Genomic DNA, 25,361 nt, shown 5'->3' with positions numbered 1-25,361 from the left:
TATGTTACGTCAGAGAGTTCTGCTCTTATGGGTGACACAACGACTGTCAAGTGGCAGCAAGCGGTATGAATTCCTTGAGGAATGCCCAAGCCAAACCCTGAAGCCAACGCGGGTCCCGTTAAAACAACATAGTCTTGGTCTGACCAGAATGATGAAACGAGACTCTCCAAAGTGAGGGGTGTAGTGGCCTAGCAGACAGGAAAGTGGCCGTTCTTTAAATAATAAAAAAGGGGAACACGCTTAACCCATGATCCAAACAAACTAACAAAGGGTTAACCAGCAAATGACAACCATAGTTGACTTTGACTTCTTTTTAACTAACCCGGTAATAATATTGAGTAAAAAACAAGAAAAAGGAGACCCCCACATCTGAAATTAAAAACCATGAAACCTGCAACTCTGCAAGCAAGAACAAGAACAAGGGTTTGAGCAAGAAGATGAATATATCAAATCTGACAGTAGTGTTGTGTGTCATCTGGGCTTTTACACTTTTCTATGGTGAAAAGTTTGCTTTTTGGGTACCTTCTTACTTGACCTGCTCATGGCCGGTAATTAATTTCATCCATCAAACTATTTTCTTGAATCTTTACCTCAAGTTTCTTGATATAAAGATTGCATCTTGATATGATCTTGATTCTTGGATGGTAGATTTTGGGTAACCCAAATAGTATATTTGTATAAATTAACTAACTTTATTAACTTTATATGGGAAATTAATTAGTATAAGTTTACCATTCAAGATTTGACTTCAAAGTTCAAAATCTTGGAAATGTTATAAGTTTACCCTTATTGCATTAATCTTTCTTTACAAATTGTTGGTTTTTGTTGATATTGATATAAAGGTGTTCTTGTTGATATTGATATAAAGGTGTTCTTGAACTTGCTAGGTTTTTGTTACATACAGTTATGGCAGTTATTGTATGCTTTAAGTTCCTAGATCTGTTTAATTAGTTGTAACTAGAGGTTTGCAAATAAATCGGTTAACCGAACTGACCCAAAAATCGAACTGAAACCAAACCGGTTTGAAACCGATTGTGCATTAACCGGTTTGTAAATTGTAATTTCTCCACAAAATTCGGTTCCAAACTGGTTAACTGAACCGAAACCGGCGAAAACCGGTCAAAACCCGAACCAAAACCAATCGTAACGCGGTCAAGAAACCGGATTTAACCCGAACCGAAACAATAAACCGGTTTCGAATTTTGTTGACCAAACCGAACCTGTTTCAACCCAAACCGGTTTTTAGTTTTAAACCGGTTTATGCGCCTCCAGTTGTAACTGTTTTGCAAAGATTTTTCCACATGGATAATTTTGATATGACTTTTGGTTTTTATTCTATTTTTAGGAAAGTGAGATGGATGATCTTAGCTTAATTTTATAATGACATGAATTTAGCTGGATTTCCATTTTTATGCATTAGTTTGATAAGACAAAGTTAAATATGGAAATAACGCATATTCCTACAAAGGAGGAAGTTATATGTGACAAAGTGTTGGAATCAACTTAGGAAAATCGTGCGAGTATTACGCAGTAGTAGCTGATGATCATATGTTATGACTCCAAGATATGTCAATGTAGTTTTTAAAAGACTTGGTTTTGCAATTCAAAAAGGGGTAGCGGCACAGCTTCTTGTCCGTTTGCCTTCTATTTCGATGTAAACACTACTTATTAAAGATAATTTCTAATATACAATTATTTTAATTAAACAAACACATCATCAATTTTAGTATAGTGGGTCAAAACCTCATTTCTACTAATATGATGAAGACAAACAAACGTACCCAATAAAATCCTACTCGTAGAGTTTGATGCTTTCCAATACCTTGAAATCTTGAATCACTTGCTATGATGTTTTGATATACTCATCTTGCCTCAGTTTGTTCAAAATTCGGGCCGCAAGACTTTTCTTGCTGCTAACTTTGACCAAAGTCAAACTCCCCTTCTTATATATTTTTCCAAATTGTTTTTTTTTAAATGGCACAATTTGTCCCTCCTCTTATTAAAATGCCACCAAGCACAGTTTCTCAAAATGTCTGAACATCTATCTGTATATCACAACTATTTAAACTTATTCACATTGAGTTCTAACAAATGCTCCTTTATATTTGCTTAAGATTATTGACTTCTTGACCACTATCTTTGGCATAAACTACTTGCCAGCTTGTGTTTACATCTTTATTATTTTGAGGAACTCATTTTCTCATTGGCGTGCTTAGATTGATGAAACCGATAACCCTGGTGATTATGTGAAAATTGCAGTGATAGCTGATCCCAGGTATTCACTATTCACCATTTCAAGAACATCATCTATAATTTACATATTTCTCCATTATGTTTAACATAATTTTCCTGTTCTTAACAGCTCATGGATAGAACATCCCTCAGTTTAGCTCCCAAATCATTAACCCTGGAGATTGTACAATTCTATACCGACATCTACATGCGCCGGGCAATGCTAGCTTCCGTTATGCCTTTTAAACCTGATATGGTTCTGTTTTTGGGTGATTATTTTGATGGGGGGCCGGTTCTTTCTGATGAAGAGTAAGACCAAAAGTGTATATGTTTTGTTGTCAAGATTGTTACTTTATGATGTTAAAGATCATTTTTTCGTGTGACAGGTGGCAGGATTCTTTAAATCGTTTTAGGCATATTTTTGACATTAAGAATCTTGAAAGAATTACAAATAATCGAGTATATTTCATTTCAGGAAACCATGATATTGGTTATGCAGCATATTACTCTCACAAGCCTGAGGTATATTTATGTCTTCATAATTCCATATGATAATACGGTATTACTTTTTTTAAATGCATCGCAATATATAACTCGTTTTCATTGTCTTTTGATTTAAATAAAGGTTATCACCCGCTATGAAAAAGTGTTTGGTTCAAGAAACTATCACTTTGGAGCAGGGGAAGTCGAATTTGTTGCTGTCGATGCCCAGACGCTAGATGGTAAATAAGTTCAGTTATTAAACTTCATTTTTATTTTATTGTTAAAATAAAAATAGCAAAAGATGATTATGCGTTATCCACAGGTCAATCACAACAATACCAGACCTCTGCTTCATGGACTTTTGTTAACAATGTTTCTAGGGGTATGTCACACTCGTTTGCACGTTTATCTACTTTGCAAATTTTTTTTTTTTTTTGTGTGTGTGTGTGTGTAATAATATGGTTAAAATTTACACAGATTCTGTCTCACCTCCAAGGGTCTTATTAACTCATATACCACTCTATCGACCTGACTGGACTTCTTGCGGTTCCAAACGTTCATCAGCGATTATAAATCAGGTTATAAATAATAATATGATAAAAGTTAATATGGATTCTCTTCACTCAAGTTAACTTCATTTTTTTCTGTTCAGAGAATTTCTCGGGCTACCGGTTACCATGAAATAATGTAGCTTTCTCATACCCTCTCCTTGTATTAATCTCTTTTTTTTTATTAAGGATGCAGTTGTAATAACATGACACTGATGCAGGTATCAAAATTATCTTACAGAAGAAACAACAAACAGACTAGCGGAATCCATCAAACCCGTATGTTTTTCTCGTCACTCCCGTATAAACTGAATCTTGATTGATGGAAATTGTGTAACTAAAGTAGTTGAGGGTATAAATGTAAATTGGCAGGTACTTGTGTTGTCGGGTCATGATCATGATCAGTGTACTGTTACTCATACAGCCAAGCACGGGGCTGTAGTAGAGGTAATGTACGTTTGAATCTTTGTATGTACATTTTTTTCTGGATTTTTGTAAAGTTTTGTGTTTTATTTATTTATTGATTTTGTGTAGCATACTCTCGGGACGATTAGCTGGCAACAGGGAAACTTGTATCCATCATTCATGTTACTAACTGCAAGTAAAGTTACAACTTCAAATGCATCTGATGCCGTATCGACTCGTCTGTGTTTACTTCCTGCACAGACTTTCATTTATATGTGGTAACATACACTCACTTATATATATTATAACACACACACACACACACACACACACACATACATACAAATACGCATAGAGTTAGGTTCATTAGAGTACTAATTAGTTATTATGAGAACAAATGGAACAGACCTAAATCACTCTTTAATTATTTAATTAGTGGTTCATATTTTTTCAATTTTGTACTTGCATACAATGCCTGTCAGCCTGTGTATATGTACATACAAAAAAATCATCAAACTGATTTCTTCACATATCTTAATTTTTAATCGTTTACCTACCTACACATGTGTAAGTTATGTGTAACGTAATATAAACACATCTGTAGATTATATACATAAATGGAATTTGCTCATAGTTTTTTTTTATTTTTTATTTTTTATTTAAGGAGAGACGAATAAATATGCATTTCTATCATTTTCTTTTATTCAAAAAGTTTTTAATATTAAAAAAGTCAATGATTAAAATTTGTTCTAAAAAAATTGTTTATTTTGTATACATCTCTTTGGTTACTCTTGTTATTTGGTGAAAATTTCAGGTATATCTTGTTATTTGTGATTACTCTTGTTGTGATTCTGGTGTGGCCAACGAGCGGGTTGAACATTAACCTACATATTGGTGAAAATGTGCGTAATATTCTCGGCATTTTCAAAAGTAACACAAAAGAAAAAGATGAAGATGAAAACTGTGAATATGAAATGGTTTGGGATGCTGAAGGAACAATGCATTTAATTAAAAAACCCTTGAAGACCGTTCCTTCACATTCAACCGAGAGGATAGAAAGGTAATATTCTTAAAAAAGTATAAACCCAATAGCTTGTAGTAACAATGGTTTGATTTTTTATTTTTTATGTTTATTATTTTTTTTGGTGGTGTGTTTCAGAGGGAATGCTACAATGCGGTTGGCAGCTAAAAAACAGGTAACACAGGAGGTTAATGTTTCAATGCCACAAGATGTAATTGGTCAACCGGGACCCGATGCTGGTTCAAGATTGGGAGTGGTTAAAACCAACAGGTCAAATGCTAGATTTGTAATCAGGAGGTTGGTTCGGGTTTTACAGGTGTTATCGGTTGTTGCTGCGGTTAATGTGCCAATTTATATAATGTTGCTGTTCGCTGATTGGATCGATAAATGATGTTAGAAAGTTCACATATTATAAAGTCTGACATGTAATGATGTGTTGTAGAACTGTTGTTCAAGTTTTGAATGAAAATGTACTAATGCAGATTCTTGCATTTATAATGTGACAAAATCATTTTAATACTTAATTTTTTGTTATCTGGCATGGACTTTGGCATTTAAAATGTTACAAACTATAGTAATACCCTTTTTTTCTAATTTAATCTGTCATGGACTTTTGCATTTAAAATGTTACAAAATTATATTAATTTTATGTTATCTGTCATGGACTTTTGCATTTTAAATGTTACAAAATCATATTAATATGCATTTTTATGTTATCTGCCATGGACTTTTGCATTTAAAATGCTATAAAATCATATTAATGCCCATTTTTATGTTATTTGCCATGGACTTTTGCATTTAAATATTTAATACACAAAATTGAATAAGAAAATAGCATCCAAGTCGGTAAAGATATATATATATTTTTTTTCTGAATTTTCATCATACAATTTGGATAATAAAAAGATCTACAGATCTTAAACAAACAAAAGATGTTAATAACTTAATACTATATAACTTCCTCTCAAGCAGCCAACTTGATGTCAAACTCTTCAATCTAGCATTGTTCCTTGATGTCCAAGATTCCGGCCCACGTAAAAAAGATTCCAACTTTCTTTGATAAGAAAAATCGAAAAAACCGAAAGAACGATAGTAAACGTGTAACCAAGACCACAATAAATCGGACAAAGGCGAGCAGCAAAAAACTGTATCGGTAGCGGATCTAAAAAAGTTATTTAGGCATATATGCATACGTGTTTAATAAAACACAAAAAAGGAGAACGCGTGCTAATCGTCTCCTTGAATGTACCAACATACGAGCATGGTGGCACAACGACGAAGAATATATATACGAGCCCGCTGCTGTTTGACCAAGGCAGCACACTTTCTTGTAATGCCATTATTATTATTATTATTTCTCTTTAAATGACTAACTTTAAATGTCATGATAAAAGGTTGGATTGATGAGTTTGAAAGTAAGAACAAGTATTTATAGACAATTTGTTGTGTTAAAGATGAAGTAAAATATAGGGATGTTGTAATAGTGACAAAACAGTTAGGAACATGGTTGTTGGCTTATATGCATTGACAAGCAGGCACATATGTTTTATTAAATATTATCATGTTTTGGAGGTTGTGTCATTGGAACATAATCCTTAAATTATGTGAATTAGAATCTGAAGCATCAAGCCAGCCACTTTGGAGTCTGGAGTGAATCTTGATCTGATTATGTGTTATTGGTGGATAGAGCAGCATTGGCTAACTTTGATTTGCAATGTGATTTTAAGTGGTAAAATAACAAGATTTGATTCTGTTTAGTCATATAGGCTGGTATATATTCTTACTATTTCATAAGATCTATATGGAAATCTGGGCCTGCAAATGCTTAGTGTCATTGAGTCATTGCATGTGCCTAGTGGATATGATTTAGGCCATGTTTAGTTATAACACTCCAGGGGCGTTTTGTGACACGTCAGCAATGGGACATTTTGTAATAAGTGGTGTGGTGGTAAAATGTTCATGCAATCATTGCTCAATTATTACTTTGACCAACTCTCCCCTCACCACCGTTATGTACAAAACGATGACTATTGAGCAGAGAATTGTCTTCAATAAACTTGATGTAGGACCTGCCACTAAAAATTTATTGTGCCAAGAACTAACACGCACGATAGAAAAGCATGCATGTGATGAGTGCAGGCAAAGTGACATCCACGCAGAAGAAATAATGGAGGATACATGTGAATTGGACCCCACACACGGGTATATCGAATTCTCTCCCACAAAATAAATTTCTTTCCCGTGTAATCTTAATAATGTGTGAGTAGTACCCCGTTTAGGGGAAAATGATGTAAATATCAAGAAGTTCTTCCTTCGGGAAGAATAGTTATAAAATAAAATATTTCCTTTAATATCTCTGATTTTTGTTATGAAACCTGGAGTCATTTTAGTTCCGTCAAGACAGGAGGCCATAGGAAAGTAATGATTGGATTGGCATAAACAAATTACTTGCTGAAACTCTAGCTAGCTGCCGCTACAAGCGTTTGGAAACCCTAATAGACTGCCCTTAACAGCGTTTGATAGTAGAAACAACCTACACAAAATTCTCTTTACCGTTCAAGCTACACGTTGTTCTCGTCCTTAGCATATCATACCAGTTATGTATTTATCATATCTAGAAGATATCCCACATGTAATGTTACTCTTTATACGTTAGATACATCAGCAATATACAATTTACATTCTTAGGTTTATCTAGACTCTAGAGTATGTCTTGATTGGACCCAATGTTTGGGCCTGGGCCGGATGTAGTCCGAGGCCTCATATAAGAGTAAGCCTTCTTCTCCTTCCGAGTAAGATCGGAAGATCCGAATCCTCATCTGATAGCTTTCTCCTAGTGGACTTCGGACTGAGACCCCTTTTAACAGGTTACTTTCATATCATACGAAATTTTACCCAAGGCCCGACTCAACAACGAGGCAGCAACAAAGATTAACTTCACTAAAATGTATCGAGCCTGACCTATTGTAATATAGCAACTGTGTCTAGAAAAAGATCTTATTGTACTCAACCCTTTTTTTTTAACTGCAAATTTCATAAAAAAAGGAACTAGTAGGCAAACAACCAACGGAACCAAAAGGCAGAGAAAAACACTAAACTATCAAAAGACCAAAAGTACAGCATAGGGCTTCAAACCCTTCTTCTGTAGTCTGCAAACTGCTCATAAACCAACCATGGACATTAAATCCAGATTTGACCAAAAACTTGTCTAAACACGCAAACATCCTCAGAATTTTAAGAAAACAAAATTATGTCCTCAAGAAACAACAATATATAAGCATCGTCAATAAAAGTTGGTACACAAATACATAAAATTATGTTCTTCCAAATTATGCAAAGCTAAAAACAAATTGCAACAACCCCCAAATACATCAGTTATAAACCATGTATTTAGGAGTAGCACTGAACTTCTGGTAGCCCTTGATAACCTTGTTGACAGCATCAAGAAAGTCTTTTTCAGTCACCGTCTTCCTACGAGCTCTGATTGCATACATTCCCGCCTCTGTGCACACACTTCGTATATCCGCACCTGCATATTCACAATTAATGTCATTCTAAACTTCATATAGGTTCTCTATCTAATAATGAAATATGATTAGTAAGAGATGTTACCAGTAGAGTTAGGGCAAAGGCGGGCCAACAGCTCAAAACGAATGTCACGCTCACAGTTCATTGTTCGTGTATGAATCTTGAATATCTGTGTCCTGCTTTCCATATCGGGTAACCCGAACTCCACCTTTCTATCTAATCTTCCAGGTCGTAACAGTGCAGGGTCCAGAGTATCAGGTCTGGAATAAAAACAATCAAGTAGTTAATCAAATTAGCTGTTGCAATATTCTAAAAAATAATTTAACCTTAAAATGTTATTGTATAAACATACCTATTTGTTGCCATAAGAACCTTAATATTTCCACGAGCATCAAAACCATCAAGTTGATTCACAATTTCAAGCATGGTCCGTTGAACCTCATTATCACCACCAGCACCATCATCAAAACGTGCACCACCAATTGCATCCACCTCATCAAAGAAAACAATGCAAGCCTTCTTTGATCGTGCCATCTGTTAATTAAGAGTTATTTATCGCCATTCGTTACACTCACGTTCAATAATAATAACACAATTCAAATTTGATAGTCGAACCTGAAATAGCTCGCGAACCATGCGGGCGCCCTCACCAACATACTTCTGAACCAATTCACTTCCAATCACACGAATAAAACAAGCATCGGTTCGGTTAGCAACCGCTCTGGCTAAAAGTGTTTTGCCGGTTCCAGGTGGGCCATAGCAGAGAACACCTTTGGGTGGATCTATCCCAAGTTGAACAAATTTCTCGGGATGGAGCATAGGTAGCTCAACAACCTGCACTCGTATCGAAACAAATATATTATACAAAAGTTCAAAACTTTTTAAAAGAAGAAAGCAATTGTTGCTCAGTACACACCTCTCTCATTTTCTCAATTTGCTCTTTACACCCACCAACATCATTATATGTGACATCTGGCTTTTCCTCCACTGTCATCATGGTCACACTAGGATCAATCTTGGGCGGCAACGGGATCTGAATCTGATATTTATTTCGATCAACACTGCAACGAAGAATTGAGTACCAACATTAAAGTTTACTTCTTTAAAAAAGATTGAAAAAAAGTTACAGAAACACATAACATCAACACTGTAACCTACCCGACGCGCATGCCTTCTTCAATATCAGTAGGCGAAACTTTGTCGCCCAAACCAACAACAAACTGTAAATTCATAAAAACAATAAAACATCAGATAAACTGGTCTATACGTAACAAAGCCTAACCAGAGTCTGAAATATGATATACCTTCGCAATTTGTTTGACATTGATGACATATTTCGCATCTTCAGTGTTCGGATTGATAATCTTTGTACATCTAGCCACCTGCTCGCATAAACACGACAGCATTCATTAACAAAAACAAATAAAAATGGTTTCTTTTTTCACAAGAAAGTAACATTAAACTACAAACTTGAAGAGGCTGCTCCTCTTGCATCATCTGTTTATCCGAAACAAGATCCCACTGGCTCGGTGCAGCTAAACCAGTGTCAGATTCCTTAATACCTATCAAAGTTAACGAAAATAAATTCATAAATCTCCAGTTCAGTAAAAAAAATTCAATCTTTGACTAACAATATCCACAAGTGTGTAACAATATGCCTCAAACCACATCGAATGGTAATGCTTGGATTCACAATAATCAGATAAACACTTGCTTAAAGTGTATGTCAATCAATTAATACTCAAAATTAAACAAAACAACATGAATAAACTACTATCAAATTACTAATCTACCCTCCAAACAATCAAACAGTTATACTACATCACAAACCCTAACCAAACACAAACAGTTATAATAAATAATAATAATAATAATAAATAATAAATAATATTAATAAGCAAACATACCACACAAATCATTAATCCTCTTAGCCATATCCTTGACATCCTTTTCAGCTTTCTTGATGCTAGTAGAATAAGGCCCCAAACCCTAACGAAAACCAAATCGGACACGAATTAGCGTCAATTAATCAATAAACTGGTGTGAAATCGAACGAATTGAATAATAATTGAACGAATCAAGAAATTAGGGTTCTTACGTAGGTTTTGAGGAGAGCAATATCGTCTTCATCTAGAGGCGGAGGGTTCTTCTCGTCTCTGATCTCGTCTTCAATGTCGGCAGGCATCGTTAATTGATAATAATAATATCGCCGGAGAGAAAGTGAAGGAGAAGAAGAGGTTTCTTGAAGAGCAAACCAAGATTAAAGAATAAAGTGATGAGATTTATGAACATGTGTGGGGGTATTTATATAAATATAATTGGAAAATATTAATAAGGAGGTTTAACTTTTAAATTTAACAAATATGTTACAGTATAAATTTTTATTTTTATTTTAATTTCGAGAAAAATAAGGGGTTTAACTTTTAAGTTTAAAAGTTTAAAATTTTAATTGTCAAGTTTGAAATTTACAAATATATTATTATTATTATTATTATTATTATTATTTAAGTAACTTCATCAAGTTTTTAACTTTAAGAGATTGGGTTATAGTGAAGTGTTAATGTTTTGATGAAGAGAGATTGAGCTATAGAAGTGTTAATATATTAATGATTACTGATGAGAGGTTGGATTATAGAAGTGTTGATATGTTGATGATGAGAGGTTGGGTTGCAGAAGTGTTAACGTTTTAATAAAGAGAGATTGGGCTATAGAAGTTTTAATATATTGATGATGAGAGGTTGGTTTATAAAAGTGTTTATGTTTGTTACTTAAGGTTTTTAATAATATTTTTAATGACTTTTCTAATCTTATCATATAGATTAAGCAAAATTATTTACTATAAAGCAAATATAAATATATGAGTATTGTGTGATTAATTTATACATAAAGTTAGCATGTGAATATGCTAATTAAAGAAAACACCAACACAAACTTGTTAGTTAAACCGAACCAATGACACCGTCACCATTACCAACCAACATTGTTTGTGTTCATTTGTGTTTGTGAACCGCTCATTTCCTCAAGGATAAATTCAAAACAACCCTAACAAACTAGCAATAATAATTCCTTAATGATCTGGAACACTCATTGTTGTGTAAGCTAATTTCTAAAGCATGAAATGATGGAAGAGGTTTTTTGACGATGGTGAATGTTGGATTTTGGTAATCAGTAATAAAATCAGGTGTTTTTGCTAACGCTAGCCGCTGCCCATGAGCAGCAAAGTTCTGCAGGATGTGTCACGCATTAAAGTTTTGTGAGCCAAAGACTTTTGTGGCTTCTTTTATTTACCCATGTCGTATTTTTATAGTAACAAGACATAATATACAAAATATAATAACTTTTTCGTTTTAACTTCAAATATATTAAATTGTTAGTTACTAACTTATACGTAACTTTATCGTTTCTTTCTTACCATCTCCCTCCATCTTTTACCTTTCATTCCTTCTTGTCTAGTCACATCAGTTTTTCATCATTTCGTTTTTTCTTCATCTTTCAATGGGTGATACGGGTACCTCTTCATCCACCATACATCATTTAAGTTTATTTAAGTAATTAGTTCAAATGTATTGATATTAAATGGTTTAACATCTTTCAATATGTCCATGAGGGTAATTATTTGTTGGTACCAAAAGCCGATGGTATGGTGTTCATGCCAATACCAATTGGTACCGGCTTCATACTCCAATCACTCCGTCCTCCCTGTTATGTTTCCGAGTTTCATTTAACAAGGGGAGAGGAAGGAAAAGAGAGGAAAATATGAAAAAACCATGTTTTAAAGACCTTTTAAGAAGAGGAGGGGAGGAAAATATGGAAAAACCATGTTTTAAAGATTTTTTAAGAAGAGAAAGGAGGGAAAATACTGGAAAATTTGAGTATATTATCATTCTTCCAAATTGAAGAGATTATAAGAGGAAATATTTCAGTTTAATAATAACTTCCTGTAAATTCCTAAATTACCCTCACATCTAACTCCCTATTATGGTTTACTTAAAGGGTACAATAGGAAAATTGTATTTTCTTTTCCTTTCCTCTTAACTCAATAACACAGCGAAGTGTCGACCTAGAAGTTTTTTTTTTTTTTTATTTCTTTATTAATTAGTTAGATTATAGAGTTTTATACTTATATTTATTTAATAAAAATGCCTTTAACAAGTTATAATATAATGAGTGACAAAAAATACTGAAATGGCATGGTAATAGAAAATGGAAGCATAGGCCATGGAGAAAAAAGGCATGACAAGTTTTTCTGTCCAGCTGTATATTATACATGCACAAACAACAGCTACTAATTCTATTGCTCAACCTCATCTTCTTCAACTTCAACCAGCCTCCCACAAACCCATCTTCTTCCTTTGCCTCCTTTCTCCCGCTTCTCATCGTCTTTCTTCACCGCCTTCATCTTCAAACTCAAATCACTCCATGATGATGCTGCTGATGTTGATCTTGATGTTGATGATAGATCAACATGCTCTATTCCATTCACATTTGCTTGCAGACCCACCTCACCAAACTTTGCAATTTCTACCGACCCCGTTCCGTTCACTCCCCTTTGCTCGATTTCCCTTACACTTTCAACCATCTCCTGCTTGTCAAAACCATCACCTGGATATCCATTACCACCCATCTCTATGGACTTGATATAACTCGTTGCTTCAGCAATCAACTTCCTGGTTTCAATTAAAGAAGCCTCAGCCATTGGACTTGCTGCAGCCGCTTCTAATGCCTCCGCAGCTCTCTGAGCTTCACCAATCAAAATACTGAAAAAACAATCATTTATTTAATATCACTATACATTTTTTAAGTAATTAAAACTAAAAGTGGTTTAAAAGATGGTCTCACTTGGCTCTTAAGATAGCTTCACTTATTTTGGGATCTGAAACCGCTCTTTGTGCTCTAATATTCTTTATCATCTCTAACTTGTATCTAGCCTGTGGGTCCTTGAATCTAGCCCGTGGTGCCTTTACAGGACCACTACTTGCCTTTGACTTAACCTGTTGACTTCTAACTTTGGGATCATACAGCCTGTCCCTCACGGGTTTGACTTTTCTCGGTTCCTTCTTTTTCGTCCCCCAATTTGGATCTCTAGCCTCAGGATCTTTGCCATGGTGTTTAGCTATGCCAGAGTGAACCCGATCACGGTATGCTGGGTCGGCCCATTTGGCAGCAATGGCCTCTGAGATTTTCCTTCTTTGCTCAAGGGTTTTGGGTGCTCTAACCCCTGAGCCGGGTCCAGGTTTCTTTTTTCTTGACTCAATGCCTTCTTTAAACTCCTTACCGAGCTGTTGGTTAACAATATCATAAGAGTCCCACTGAAGCTCTTCCTCACCACAAAAGCCCTTTTTAGAAGCTTCTGAAAGTAGATTAAGCCACTCACAGTGGCAACGGGCTATCATCCTACGGCTGAACCGCTTCCTGTCCCACGTGAGCCGCACTGCAGCTGCAATCTTTAACCTTGTCTCCTGACTGCACAATATTTTCAAGTTGATTCAAATGTCAATATCAGCATTGAAAAGTTAAAGAAATAGTATTGAAGAAAAGAAACTAAAAAGACGCACGTTTGATTATGTATTCCTTTAAGAAGCTTCATCTTGACCTGCACGAACAGATGTTGTAAATGTAAATTGGTTTAAACTATTGACAGATAAACAGACGACAAAAACAGACTGACCTGTTTGCTTAATTCTAAACCAACGATTAAATTTCTATACGTCTAGTAATCAACATACATGTAAGATTCAAACTGCATGCTTAAAGACTGTCTGTTGACTCTGTTCATTCAGATTCAAGTAGGGGTGGGCAACGTTCGGTTCGGTTATTAGCCTAAACTGAAGTCATCGATTAATCTATCTTATTAACCAATCAATTTACGGTTAATCAGCTTGGTTTATTCGTCTAGTTTGTCAGTTTCTGGTCCGGTTAATTTCAGTTAATAACCAAAACCAAACTTGGGCGAAAATTTTTGCTTAGAAATACATAAAACGGAGGTAGAAATACATAAAATGGAGGTATAAGTACATGAAATGGAGACAAAAAACATGAAATACATGAAATTGAAGTATAAAAGCTAGAACTATATGAAAATAGAATGAACCGGTTCGGTCCGTTAACCGAGGCTACAAAAAATAACGATAACAGATTTTTTGTCAATTCGGTTAACTTCAGTTCGGTTTCAGTTAATCAACAAATTACCTGAGGAGAACGCATAGCGAGCCGTGTTCGCTCACGGATCTTCTGCAGAGTTTCTGCAAACATCTTCATGTTAGATGAACAACATTAAGTACATGACTAAAATATTAAATCAACCACCACATAATTCATAAAGAGTCAAATCAAATGATGAATGAATCAAGTAAGGAAGTACCTGGACTATGCTTAACACCTTTATTCCAAGCTTCCTTGCCTTTATTAGCCCTAGAAATCCTGTTACGTCTCATCAACTCCTTATCATCATCATCTTCAATTAGTGCTTTAGGTTTATCATCATCATCCAGCACCGTTTGTGGATTATTATTATTCTCCTTATCAATAGATACAGGTTCTAACGTGGCAACTGCATTAACCGTGAGACGACCGGTGGAACTGTAATAATACCTCCGGCTGGTAGGTTTTGGATTGGCGGATAGAAACGACGGAACATGATGAGGATGAAATTGAAGTCCGATTGAATAGAGGAATGGAGATTGTGAGGTAGCTAATAAAGGCATGAGGAGGTCATGCAGTTAGTAATTCGATTTATAGAGAGTTGTAATTGTAACTGTAACTGTAAACGCCATGAGAGTCTGAGCAGGATTAGGGTTTCAGGTTGAAGATCAGAGGATGATAAACATGGCCACGGCGAAGAAGGAAGATAACGATACTTTTGCTTTCACTTTTTCACGTTGAAGACGCCTGGGAGTAGTGAGAAAATGCTCTTAAAAAGTTGTGTACAAAATGCTGACATTCAAAAAGCCATCCAAAACGCCGGGGAGGGGGCGGGGCTGGGCGTTTTGGCTTCAAAATGCCATCGACTACGGATGTTTTTACAGGAGTGTTTCCTTTGTCGTGCGACGTAGAGTTTGTTGCTAAGCAAGTTGTGTTTGTAAAGACATAATTTGGAAAAATTGCTAAGCACGAGAACGCTTGTGCCGAGAATCACGGCTTCATTCCTTTTGCTTTTGATACTCGGGTCTAATTAAGGGTTTTACGAGTCAGGTAACCGGGTTTCAAAGAATCCGACCCTTATCTTGCTAACCCTATTTTAAACACAAACATCTAGTTTACAATAAACCTTCTCTAGAAAAAAGGTTCAAAGTCTTAAACATTAAAGATTATGCAAACCAATGAACCATTACTGAATTTGTTACTACATTGCAACCAACAAGAATACTAGTTTTGTAGTCAACTCTTAGCATTTATAACCACTTGTGGTTGTATTAAAGTCAATAAATTTTGAATTCGGAGGTCCAAAACGTACCATTCAAAGTTTTAAAAAGTCAAATAAAAACGGTGAAGAATACGATTTCTAACAATCTCTAGGCCACAACCACTATCTACAACTTCTTCCTTAAGTCATCCACATCTATCTTAAACTTACCACAAATAATAATCAGTGTCCCAAATCAAATACAAGCAATACCAGTTTTATTATTCAGTTGTAATGGAATTCTTGACAGCGTCGGTCATCGCTCTATTCATCGTCATTATCTGCATATAATCATGGTCCACTGCTTCTCCCACCAGCGTCAACGAGCCACCGAAGACAATGTCAACCGCGTTCCAGAGCAACGGGGACTTGAAGCTTCGTTCTTGAGAGCCTTACGAGTTATACAATTTGATCCCAAAAGGTTTAAAGAAGGATTACAATGTGCAATTTGTTTATCGAGGGTGGAAGAAGGGGAGAAAATTCGGCTGTTGCCGAAATGTGGTCATGGGTTTCACATGGAATGCATTGATATGTGGTTCCTTTCGCATTCGAGTTGTCCCGTTTGCAGAAAACCGATTGTTGACCAATTGGAAATGCCGATTGATCAACATGAATCAGTAACTGTTTTGGTGGATGGACAGGGAGCTAACAGTCATCATCAGGGTTGTAACTAAGAGCAAGCTTCTTCGTCATCTTCGGAGATGCATAAGAATAGCGGAAGACAAGATTTCTTAATAGATGTATTGCGTGGGGAAGGTAACGACATGAAAGATTAGAAAACTCCAGGTTCGAGGGCGGGAATGGGATCGTTCACGAGAATATAGAGCGTACCAGCACGGTATTGGTACAGAACACGATTCCGCAGCTCATAATCAGCAACCAAGCTTGAATTGCATAACTAGCAATGAAGTTGGTTATCCACCAAAGTGTAAATTTATCTGTTTATTCTTTTCTAAGTTTTAAGCAATTCTTAAGCTAATAATATGTATCTAACATTCTATCATGGCTTATTGCCTTTCAACTCTAGTAGCAGTGCAAGTACATATATTTGAAAGCGAACTGGTCATCTTATTTGTCTGAAAATCGGTTTCAAAAACCAATAACCAATTAATAGATTAAAGACAGATGAGCTAATTTAGCTATCTAATTTTATTTTCTTTACCAAGTTAACCCTTGTTTTAATTAAAAATTAGCTTATTTTGTTAAATAAAAATTAAACCAATTTATAAAAATTAAAAAAAAAAAACCTTTCTGGATAAGAACAAATTAAACAAATTTATTTAGAATCATTTAGCTAGATTTAATTTGTTTTTTTTAGTTTGTTTATTTATTCTCTGACCATCAATCAGTATAATTTAAACACACACACACACACAAAAGCAAGCAAAAACAGGAAAACCAGTTTAAAACTTTTGAATTTGAAACAGCAGGTCCAGTATAAATAAAAACAAGCAAAACCATGTATCAATCCTCCATATTACCAATTAAAAAAATAAGCAGCATGAGAACACCTTGACAAATGGAGCAAATAGAAGCAGCAAAAGGCACCACATCACCACTACCAAAGTATGAACCAGTGGAATCACAAAGAATTGCATATAATAATAATACTACCACATGCCTAATCACGTGACAACCTTTTGAATCTGTACCAAAATAACAGCTAATACTAAAAACTAACACAGTCAAAGATCCCATCAACAACACCACACCCACATATAAAAACATCTGCATATATCCATCACACTCCATCAAGATCCTTAACCATGAACCCTAAATCTAAAGCATATGTTCTTATCTTTTCAATACCACTCATTGTTCTTGTTTCATACCCTAATGGAGTTCAAGGAAGATTAATGTCGAAAAATGAAGATTTAGCTACTTCAACACCACAAACATTCGAAAACTTGCAGGCAAGATCAAATAAGCCTTTCAAGAAAGTCGAATCGAGCTTTAGAAGAATACCTCGAAGCGGATCAAATCCAATCCAAAACAAGTAGTCTCGAGTTTTGGATCGGTTTCAGTCTACCAATGGAAGCTCTAGAGTAACACAGATTACTTTTATTTTTGTTTTCTTGTTTTAGTTTTGCAGTTTAGTTACCAAACTTCTAGCTGTGTTAAACTTAAAGTAGTTCATGTTCCGACTTATATGTAACAAGCAATTTAGAAATGTAAATACCAGTCATCTAGAACATTTTCAGTTATTATAACTTGCAGAAGAAATGAAGCAAAATTTATAAAATATGACTAAACAAAACAACAATCTTTTTCACCTTTGGTTACGCTTCATTAATCTCAGCCGTCGTGCTTTCTTTTTTTATGTGATTTTTGTCTGCTTTTCGCAACGTCTTCAGTATGAATCTCTGAGTGGCGTTTTTTGCCAGATGATTTAAACGGTTTATTAGCCAGGAATGGAGTGTGAGAAGATGTTAATTGAGTATCAATCTCTTTCCTCATATCTTTAAGCCTCTCTTGCTGTGATTTTGGACGTGTTGAATCTGATTCTTTATGTTTGGTGAATTTCCCGGGACGGTCATCGTTTCCATCTGAGTGGCGTTTTTGGCCAGATGATTTAAATGGTTTATTAGCTAGGAATGGAGTGTGAGAAGATGTTAATTGAGCATCAATCTCTTTCCTCGTATCTTTAAGCTTCTCTTGCTGTGATTTTGGACGTGTTGAATTTGATTCTTTATATGAGGATTTTGTTGTATTTGATCCAAAAGTAGAAATGAAATCATTGTATGCAGATTCTCTTGATGTCTGTCTTGACTTCCATTGATCGGGTCGTTTTGCATACCTGTTAAAAAAATAAAGCACGATGTACTTTTTAGCTATCGAATCTGATTGTTTAAGTTTAGAATGTAAATATAAAAAAAAGTACCCGTCGACATCAAATTTCCTTAAAAGATGTGGGCCCTGCTTTGTTTTTGAGAGCTCGGCTTGCACATCTAACATTTCAGATACGATAGTTTCTCTCAAAGCGACACTGCTCACGTCAAAGCATTTATCTACTGTAAATGAACCTGATTGAAGTACTGAAAGTTCTCCAAAATGGCCTTTATATCTTAAAAATAAAAGCAACAATAATCAGTAAAAGATGTCAAATTTATTTTTATTTCGTAATGGTTTGCCTGAAAAAATACAGAGACCATAGAAAGGAATAAGCGTACATACTTGATGATCAATTTACGCTTTTGTTTTCCAGAAGCTTCTGAATAAAGGAAAGCTTCAATAACCCTGGCCCCACCAGAGTCCTTTGTGGTGTCAAGGAGCTGATTCTCTTCCAAAGATGTCATACTCGAGATAAACGCATGAATGAAATCCTGTATAACATACACAAAATGATTTAAAAATCATACATCCTAGAAAATAATCGTGATAAAAATGAAAAAAAGGGCACGCACAGTTGGAAGTCTAAAAACTGTCTGAAGAATCAAAGTCCCGATTGTATGCATTCTAGCACCACTTGGCCAATCCCAGTTGGATTTACCCTTGCAGTAAAAATAATTATCAAGAAATAGTATTCGAGGAACAATGCATCTAGGAGGCTCATTTTCCATGCATACAGCACCAATGAGAGCTTGACAACACTGCAAAACAAATCATATAATTAAACCATGATTAAGAAATGATAAAACCAAAGTATCTTTTCTAAAGTTGCATACTTTCTGTTCATGAGTATTGAGCCTATGACATGCAGCAAGAAGAGAAGCAACAACACCAGATTTTCCCATTCCAAAAACATCCTTAAATTTTGTACCAAGTTCCTTCCAGATCAGCTCCACCTAGATATTACAAAAAGATTATATTTTCATTCAAAACTTTATAATAATTGGACTCCTGAACTATTTGATCGCTTACATGATCCTCACTTCTAGCATGAGAAATTAACGCTTGGATAACAAAATTCCCACAGTGGTGAGAAGACATCTCAAATAAAGAATTTTTGAAAACCTTTGTTAACAACTCGGTGTACAAGGTTTCAGGAGCAACTTCCAAAATAACCTGAATATAAAAAAGTCAAGATTATATAAATAGTTATAAAGTGAAAATAGTTTAAATCAGCAAGCATAGTATCAAACCTCCATCAGGTGACTAAAAGCAGTTTCTTTCATTAAACTCAAAAGTCTTTTGACAATATTGTTGTCTATATTATTCCCTTTGCAGCCAAGAACAACTGGAATTGCATGCATTAACTCTTCATCATATCCAACCAATAACTTCAAAGCAGTCTGCCATATAATTACAACAGAAAATCAAACACATTATACATTGAAGGTGATATGAACATAAAACGTACCTGTAAAACCAAGCTGCCATATTGATCAACTTGCAGGATTTCAATATCCTTTTTAGCAGCTTTAAGTATCTCTGACACAAGAAACTTTAGCATATCAGGGAACCCCTGATGCAGTACATGGGACCCAATTCTATCTGACCGAGAACACTTGAAATTCAACCGTTGTGCAAGTGCAGCAGATGACTTCTTAGAGTGAAAATCTGATGAATCTAATGGCATCCCTTTACAAAGACAAAGAAGACTTCTAATGACATGCGACCCATGACAATTAACCATCACATCAATGGAATTAGCAACAATCGCCCGACAAATATCATTCAAAGTCACTTCAATAAGCGATTGGTTCCCGTTTTCTTGAAGATGTGCAGCTAAAGACTTGAGAGCTGTTTCAGCTACATGTGATCCAGATCTATCCATTGCAATTTGAGGGAAATCTTTTGAACAGTTTTGTAAAAAGGTACAAAGTTGGTCTAAATCACACCCTTGAAGAAGTGTTTGCAGAGTGTGACTTATGATATAATCTGTTGCAAGTTCTATTTCTTTCCCTCTCGTTTCTTCCAAAGCATTGCCACAAATGGATGATCTTTCTTCCATATCGATTTCAGTTCCTTCAATAACATTCGAAATCTCTGCAAAGTATTTTGCGGTTTCTGGATCAACCTGTTGTCTAAAACACATCACAGCGTATATTACACTCGTAGAATTTATGTTGCACGAGAAAAAATGGGTACAAAGAACTGAAGAAGTGTTCAAACCTTAAAAATGATGTGTGTGGCACAGAAGATTCTTGATTGTCCGGGTATTGTTTGTTATTGTGTGTTTCACTGCTTGCGCCACCAGATTCACCACCTTTACTTTTCTTCATTGATTTCCTACCCATGTTTCTTCTTCTTTCGGTTACTGAATCACAGTTTCTAGGTCTTCTCAATGGAAGAGCTTTTGAGCCAATAGCAACCATCAACGGAAAATCCAGAAACTCTCGCTAAAAGGAGCCAAAAAATTGGGTCAGGCCAAATGAAACGTGTACAGGTCTTAAATGCATATCCTAGACAGAAGTGAAATATAACCAAAAAATTACAGTGGTGTTTGTGAGCCTGAATTTTCAAACAAAAAGACACAGAGGTCTATATATCCCAACTCTTGTTAAAAAAACTGCATTTCAATAACTCACAACCACAATGTGTAACTCCAACTCCATTTTAAAGAAGTTGGTTCCTAACTTGGTTCTGTGTAGACATTAAAGGTGCAAACGAGTCGAGCCGCTCACTAGCTACTCAAGCTCATATCGATATAAAGCCCAAAGTAAGCCAAACCCGAGCCTCAATAAAGCATGTTTAGTTATCAAGCTCAAACTTAAGCCTTAACGAGCCTTATCAATTTTTTAGTTTTGCCTCTTTCAGACTTCTAGGTATTAATTTCACATTGCTCGGCCAAGCTCAAGCAGAGCTTTGGCTCATTTAAGATACTATACGAACTCTTGAGCCGAGCTTAGGCCTGTTTAAGAATTTTGCATATATAAATAATTAAAAACATATATAAACCCTGGCTGAAGTTTCTAACTATCTATTGCACAAATTGAACCTGCTCGCAACATTAGTAAACCCTAGCTAAAGCTATTATACTCTACTTCTACAAGGAATAACGGTATAGGACTGTAAACAAACCGAACGTTCATAAACCGTTCGGCAGGAAGTTCGTTTATGTTCGTTTATTTAATAAACAAACGAACATGAACAAATTTTTGTGTTCATTTAACTAAAAATAAAGAATGCAAAAACACGTTTTGTTTGTACATTTACGTTCGTCATTTACGTTCGTTTAAATTTTAATTAAAATGTACGCAGTTATAGTTATATTTATAAAAATATAAACATAAAAGGAACTCATTTAAATTATACGTGTGTGTATAACATACACTTGGCTTTCGTTTATGTTTGTTCTATTACATTCATTTAAGTTTGTTCGTGTTCGTTTTTAGGTTTTAATTGAAGCGAACATGAACACGCACGTTTCCTTACTAAACAAACATGAAAACATCATTATGATTTATGTTCAATTATACGTTTATGTTCATGTGCGTTCGGTTCGTTTACAAACCTATAAACGTACGCTATAAGACAAGCACAAGCACGCGGCGAGAAATACAGTTTTCGAAACAAACAAGCATATAATTCAATTAAACTGTAGATTGTGGATTATTATTTCTACAACCTAACAATTGCGTATAAAGCATAGAATGATAGTATTCATAAGTATCAATTAAAGTATTAAACCCTAAAAAGTTACGTATAACCTTAATATATAATAAACTGAGCATCAACGAATAGAAACAGTGAGCAGTGAAACGTTAATGTAAAACAGTAAAAGAGAGTTGTATGTGATTACATTAACGGCGGTTATTAGCAGCTGAGCAAGTAAGCTTCAGAGTTCAGAACGCAGCGGCTGCAAGCCTGCAAGAGGTGTGTAGGAGACGATGAAGGCTGGTTTTGTGATTGATAAACTGGTTAAAATGAATTGGCCCAATGGCTTATAGCCCATTTATATGGGCCTATGTGTATATAAGTAATTTTTAGTGGGTAACTTTGGAGGTGCACACACCGGGTATTTTTAGAAACCGAAACCGGATAGTATGGTAAATAAAAGTTAAAACCGAGTTGGTAGGAAGTGGTTCCGGGTATAGTTGGGTATTTGACCGGTTTTCCGGGTTTTTTTTTGGGTTTCGGGTATGGTCGGGTTGGGTTTGACGGGGTAAAGGTGGAACCAGTTCCAAGTACAGGTCCGAGGTGAAACCCAATACCGGGTCGTACCCGCTAGTCAGGTACGGGTTGGAAGTGGTTTTTGGTCGGATCCATAATAGGGTATTTTGTGCACCTTTATGTAGCTTTATAAAATAGTAACCAAGTTTAAAAAGTGTTTTAGTTAGGTCACTAAGTTTAAAAAGTGTTTCAATCAAGTACTTTAACTTTCGTATTTTATTAAATTATAGGTTTTAGCATGATTTTTTAGCTTTTTTTTAATGAGAAATTTTTTTATCTTTTTTTTTATGTTGGCGTGGATTGGTGACGTGAATTTATTTTTTATTTTTGATGTTTAATATAATTAATGTTTTTTATTTTATAAATATAACTAGATATATTGTAAATCCCGGCCCCACGTCTTTCCTCCATTGTTTTCTTGATATATAAAAAATCCGACGAGGCTTGATTTAAAGATTTAGTGGTCCAATTTGAAAAATAAAAGTGTATCAATGAACTAATTAAAATATTTTTAAAAATAAGTTATTATTTTGTGGCATTTTCCTTTTTTAAGTATAACTTATTTTGTATAATAAGTTTTCAAATAAATGTTTTAGTTATTAAGAAGTTAATTTAATATTTGCATGTAGTTTAGTTTCTTTGATAGAAATGGTTCGGTTATTATTATTAATATTACTATAATATAAATAAGAACTTTGGTACCAAAAGTGGTCTATTGGTTCACTTGGCGGCACCGTATTAGTCGATGAATATTGTTTTATAGTTCAGTTATCATAATAAACATAATGGAAATCAACCAAACATTAATTTTTTATTTTCTTTTTTAGTTCCGGTACCATAACAAACTTGAAAGAAATTGACCGAGTTCGTGCATACTCGCGGCCTTATTTAAAGTCCATGACCGACAACGCTCGGGTTTTACCAATACGAAGTTTTAGCGAACGAACCCCCCCCCCCCCAATTTGGTCATTGGTCCACCTCAATTTTTATGTTTTTTTCGTTTATAGTTCCAGTACTATAATGTACATAATCAAAACTGGCCGAATTCTTGTCAAGTTACTGCCTCAATGCTCGGGACCACAACGCTTAGGTTTTACCACCCTCTAGGTTTGCCAACCAAATAAACATCGTCTTAAATATTTTGTTTTCTTATATGTTAATATTTTTTTATGTTAATTTGACAAATTAATTTTTTGGATTTTAATGCTCAAATTTTACCAATTGTGTCTATATCATAACGAACGCAAATGATATAGACCGAATTCGTGTCGAATCATCATTGTAACGTTTCGGTTTAACCAACGCCCGTGTTTCATCGCTGAGGTTTTGACAGCTGCCTCGGCGCAATGCGCCGGGTAGAAACTCTAGTATAATATAAATGACAAGTTTGGTGCCGCAAAGCCGTTATTGGGCAACTTAACGGCACCTTACTTGTCCATAGCATTTTTTTCGGTTTGGTAACGTAATTAACGAACATAACGGAAGCTGACCGGATGACAATTTTGTTTTTTCTTTTGTTTGTTTTAATTCTGATATCATAACGAGTGTGCCAGAAACCGACCGAATTCACATAGACTCAACGTCTCAGCGTCTAGGACTGACAACACTTAGTTTTACCAACGCTCGGGTTTACTGACCAACACCACCTCATTAGTCTACTCAGTTTTTGTATTTTTCCTTTTTTTAGCTCCGGTACGGTAACAAACATAGCCGAAACCGCGAATTCGTGTCTAGTTACTACCTCAATGCTCTGGACTGACAGCGCTTTGGGTTTTACCACCATTGGGTTTACCAACCTAACAAACGTTGTTTTAAATAATTTATTTATGTTAATTTGAGGAATATAAGTTTTTTGGACGCTAAGGTTTTACTAAAGGTGCTTATAGCGTAATGAACATTAACGGTAGTAACTGTATTCGCGTCAATACACCAAAGCAACAGTCGAGCTTTACCAATGTTTGAGTTTTACCAACACCTGGATTTCAACGTTGAGGTTTTATCAATTGCTCCGGCGCATCACGCCGGGTGAAAATCTAGTTAAAGATGAATATAAAAGGTGGTGATGTTGTTTATATGTAAGAATCTTTGTGAAAAATGCGGTACCAAAGGAAAAATTGGTGTTTTTAGGGACGAATTGAAATCTGAAGTGGCAACCATCTACGTATGTTTTAATGATTTCTTGCAATGGAGGCGAATGGGCGCGTGGTTCAGTGTGAGATGAAAGCGTTGATCAAAACAATTCATCTTTTAACAAAATACGCAATGTAAACTACAACTGTTACAAGAAGTTTGCCTTCGATCTTGTTTCTTTGTCGGCAGCTTTAGACTTTCTTTTTGTTTGCCCATTTGCCAAAAAAAAAATCCCTTCAATTTATTATCATGCAAAATCTTATTGAATACTTGAATGATAGTTACTTGTATAGTCACTATCCACGTGAATCCCCAGTATCGTAAGTATATTTATTAAAGTGACGCTCAATTAGGTTGTGTGTCGTGGATTAACTAAAAAGTCCATAACATCCCGTCACGCAAACGATGAGCTCTTTGTCATTTAATTATCACGTTGTGAGTTAAATGGGAAAAGTGAATACGGTGCTGTTAGCCGTCTAACCTTATACGCCAAACTTATCAAAACTACGTCGTTTTGATTAAATTTCATTAAAACTTATTTTAAATACTTTCTTCA

General features: G+C 35.2%; 4 protein-coding genes and 1 pseudogene across 4 annotated transcripts; 2 read left to right on the top strand and 3 right to left on the bottom strand.

The window, feature by feature from the left end:
- Nucleotides 1-368: 368 nt before the first annotated feature.
- LOC143535346 (uncharacterized protein C630.12-like) lies at nucleotides 369-5,212 on the top strand. Its single transcript, XM_077029627.1, has 13 exons — nucleotides 369-548; nucleotides 2,217-2,272; nucleotides 2,359-2,541; nucleotides 2,619-2,754; nucleotides 2,858-2,954; nucleotides 3,038-3,097; nucleotides 3,193-3,293; nucleotides 3,368-3,402; nucleotides 3,485-3,542; nucleotides 3,636-3,710; nucleotides 3,798-3,946; nucleotides 4,483-4,728; nucleotides 4,828-5,212. The coding sequence occupies exons 1-13, from the start codon at nucleotides 438-440 to the stop codon at nucleotides 5,078-5,080; spliced, it is 1,560 nt and encodes a 519-aa protein (XP_076885742.1). The 5' UTR covers nucleotides 369-437; the 3' UTR covers nucleotides 5,081-5,212.
- A 2,670-nt stretch (nucleotides 5,213-7,882) lies between these two features.
- On the bottom strand, nucleotides 7,883-10,472 carry LOC143535369 (26S proteasome regulatory subunit 7 homolog A). Its single transcript, XM_077029647.1, has 10 exons — nucleotides 10,316-10,472; nucleotides 10,125-10,206; nucleotides 9,688-9,779; nucleotides 9,522-9,599; nucleotides 9,376-9,437; nucleotides 9,134-9,278; nucleotides 8,833-9,051; nucleotides 8,570-8,751; nucleotides 8,302-8,477; nucleotides 7,883-8,218 (listed from the first exon to the last, which is right to left on the bottom strand). Exons 1-10 carry the CDS (start codon nucleotides 10,400-10,402, stop codon nucleotides 8,061-8,063), a joined length of 1,281 nt encoding a protein of 426 aa, XP_076885762.1. The 5' UTR covers nucleotides 10,403-10,472; the 3' UTR covers nucleotides 7,883-8,060.
- Nucleotides 10,473-12,508: 2,036 nt separating this feature from the next.
- Nucleotides 12,509-14,703, bottom strand: LOC143535397 (uncharacterized). Its single transcript, XM_077029661.1, has 5 exons — nucleotides 14,579-14,703; nucleotides 14,407-14,459; nucleotides 13,773-13,810; nucleotides 13,057-13,680; nucleotides 12,509-12,974 (listed from the first exon to the last, which is right to left on the bottom strand). Exons 1-5 carry the CDS (start codon nucleotides 14,649-14,651, stop codon nucleotides 12,509-12,511), a joined length of 1,254 nt encoding a protein of 417 aa, XP_076885776.1. The 5' UTR covers nucleotides 14,652-14,703.
- A 1,209-nt stretch (nucleotides 14,704-15,912) lies between these two features.
- On the top strand, nucleotides 15,913-16,293 carry LOC143535396 (RING-H2 finger protein ATL60 pseudogene; annotated as a pseudogene).
- A 1,621-nt stretch (nucleotides 16,294-17,914) lies between these two features.
- Nucleotides 17,915-22,405, bottom strand: LOC143535395 (pumilio homolog 23-like). Its single transcript, XM_077029660.1, has 10 exons — nucleotides 22,305-22,405; nucleotides 20,675-20,901; nucleotides 19,920-20,586; nucleotides 19,702-19,851; nucleotides 19,481-19,624; nucleotides 19,285-19,404; nucleotides 19,024-19,209; nucleotides 18,794-18,942; nucleotides 18,501-18,683; nucleotides 17,915-18,416 (listed from the first exon to the last, which is right to left on the bottom strand). The coding sequence occupies exons 2-10, from the start codon at nucleotides 20,875-20,877 to the stop codon at nucleotides 17,915-17,917; spliced, it is 2,304 nt and encodes a 767-aa protein (XP_076885775.1). The 5' UTR covers nucleotides 20,878-20,901; nucleotides 22,305-22,405.
- Nucleotides 22,406-25,361: the final 2,956 nt, after the last annotated feature.

The sequence above is a fragment of the Bidens hawaiensis genome, unplaced genomic scaffold (assembly GCF_021521415.1).
Source record: "Bidens hawaiensis isolate Kalapana, Puna unplaced genomic scaffold, B.hawaiensis_p1.1 tig00010467_1, whole genome shotgun sequence".
NCBI classification, from domain to species: domain Eukaryota; kingdom Viridiplantae; phylum Streptophyta; class Magnoliopsida; order Asterales; family Asteraceae; genus Bidens; species Bidens hawaiensis.
This window is presented reverse-complemented; position numbering and strand designations above follow the sequence as displayed.

Excerpts from the sequence above, each read along its gene's own strand:
- LOC143535397 (XM_077029661.1), bottom strand. The coding sequence starts at position 14,651 with ATGAGACGTAACAGGATTTCTAGGGCTAATAAAGGCAAGGAAGCTTGG. Across the intron at positions 14,460-14,578 it reads AGGTGTTAAGCATAGTCCAG|AAACTCTGCAGAAGATCCGT; the intron begins GTACTTCCTTAC and ends AGATGTTTGCAG. Across the intron at positions 12,975-13,056 it reads GAAGCTATCTTAAGAGCCAA|TATTTTGATTGGTGAAGCTC; the intron begins GTGAGACCATCT and ends TTGTTTTTTCAG.
- LOC143535395 (XM_077029660.1), bottom strand. The coding sequence starts at position 20,877 with ATGGTTGCTATTGGCTCAAAAGCTCTTCCATTGAGAAGACCTAGAAAC. Across the intron at positions 19,405-19,480 it reads ATGCTAGAAGTGAGGATCAT|GTGGAGCTGATCTGGAAGGA; the intron begins GTAAGCGATCAA and ends TGTAATATCTAG. Across the intron at positions 19,210-19,284 it reads TCAATACTCATGAACAGAAA|TGTTGTCAAGCTCTCATTGG; the intron begins GTATGCAACTTT and ends TTTGTTTTGCAG.
- LOC143535346 (XM_077029627.1), top strand. The coding sequence starts at position 438 with ATGAATATATCAAATCTGACAGTAGTGTTGTGTGTCATCTGGGCTTTT. Across the intron at positions 2,755-2,857 it reads ATTACTCTCACAAGCCTGAG|GTTATCACCCGCTATGAAAA; the intron begins GTATATTTATGT and ends ATTTAAATAAAG. Across the intron at positions 3,711-3,797 it reads AGCACGGGGCTGTAGTAGAG|CATACTCTCGGGACGATTAG; the intron begins GTAATGTACGTT and ends GATTTTGTGTAG.
- LOC143535369 (XM_077029647.1), bottom strand. The coding sequence starts at position 10,402 with ATGCCTGCCGACATTGAAGACGAGATCAGAGACGAGAAGAACCCTCCG. Across the intron at positions 10,207-10,315 it reads TTGCTCTCCTCAAAACCTAC|GGTTTGGGGCCTTATTCTAC; the intron begins GTAAGAACCCTA and ends GGTTTTCGTTAG. Across the intron at positions 8,752-8,832 it reads TGGTTCGCGAGCTATTTCAG|ATGGCACGATCAAAGAAGGC; the intron begins GTTCGACTATCA and ends CTTAATTAACAG.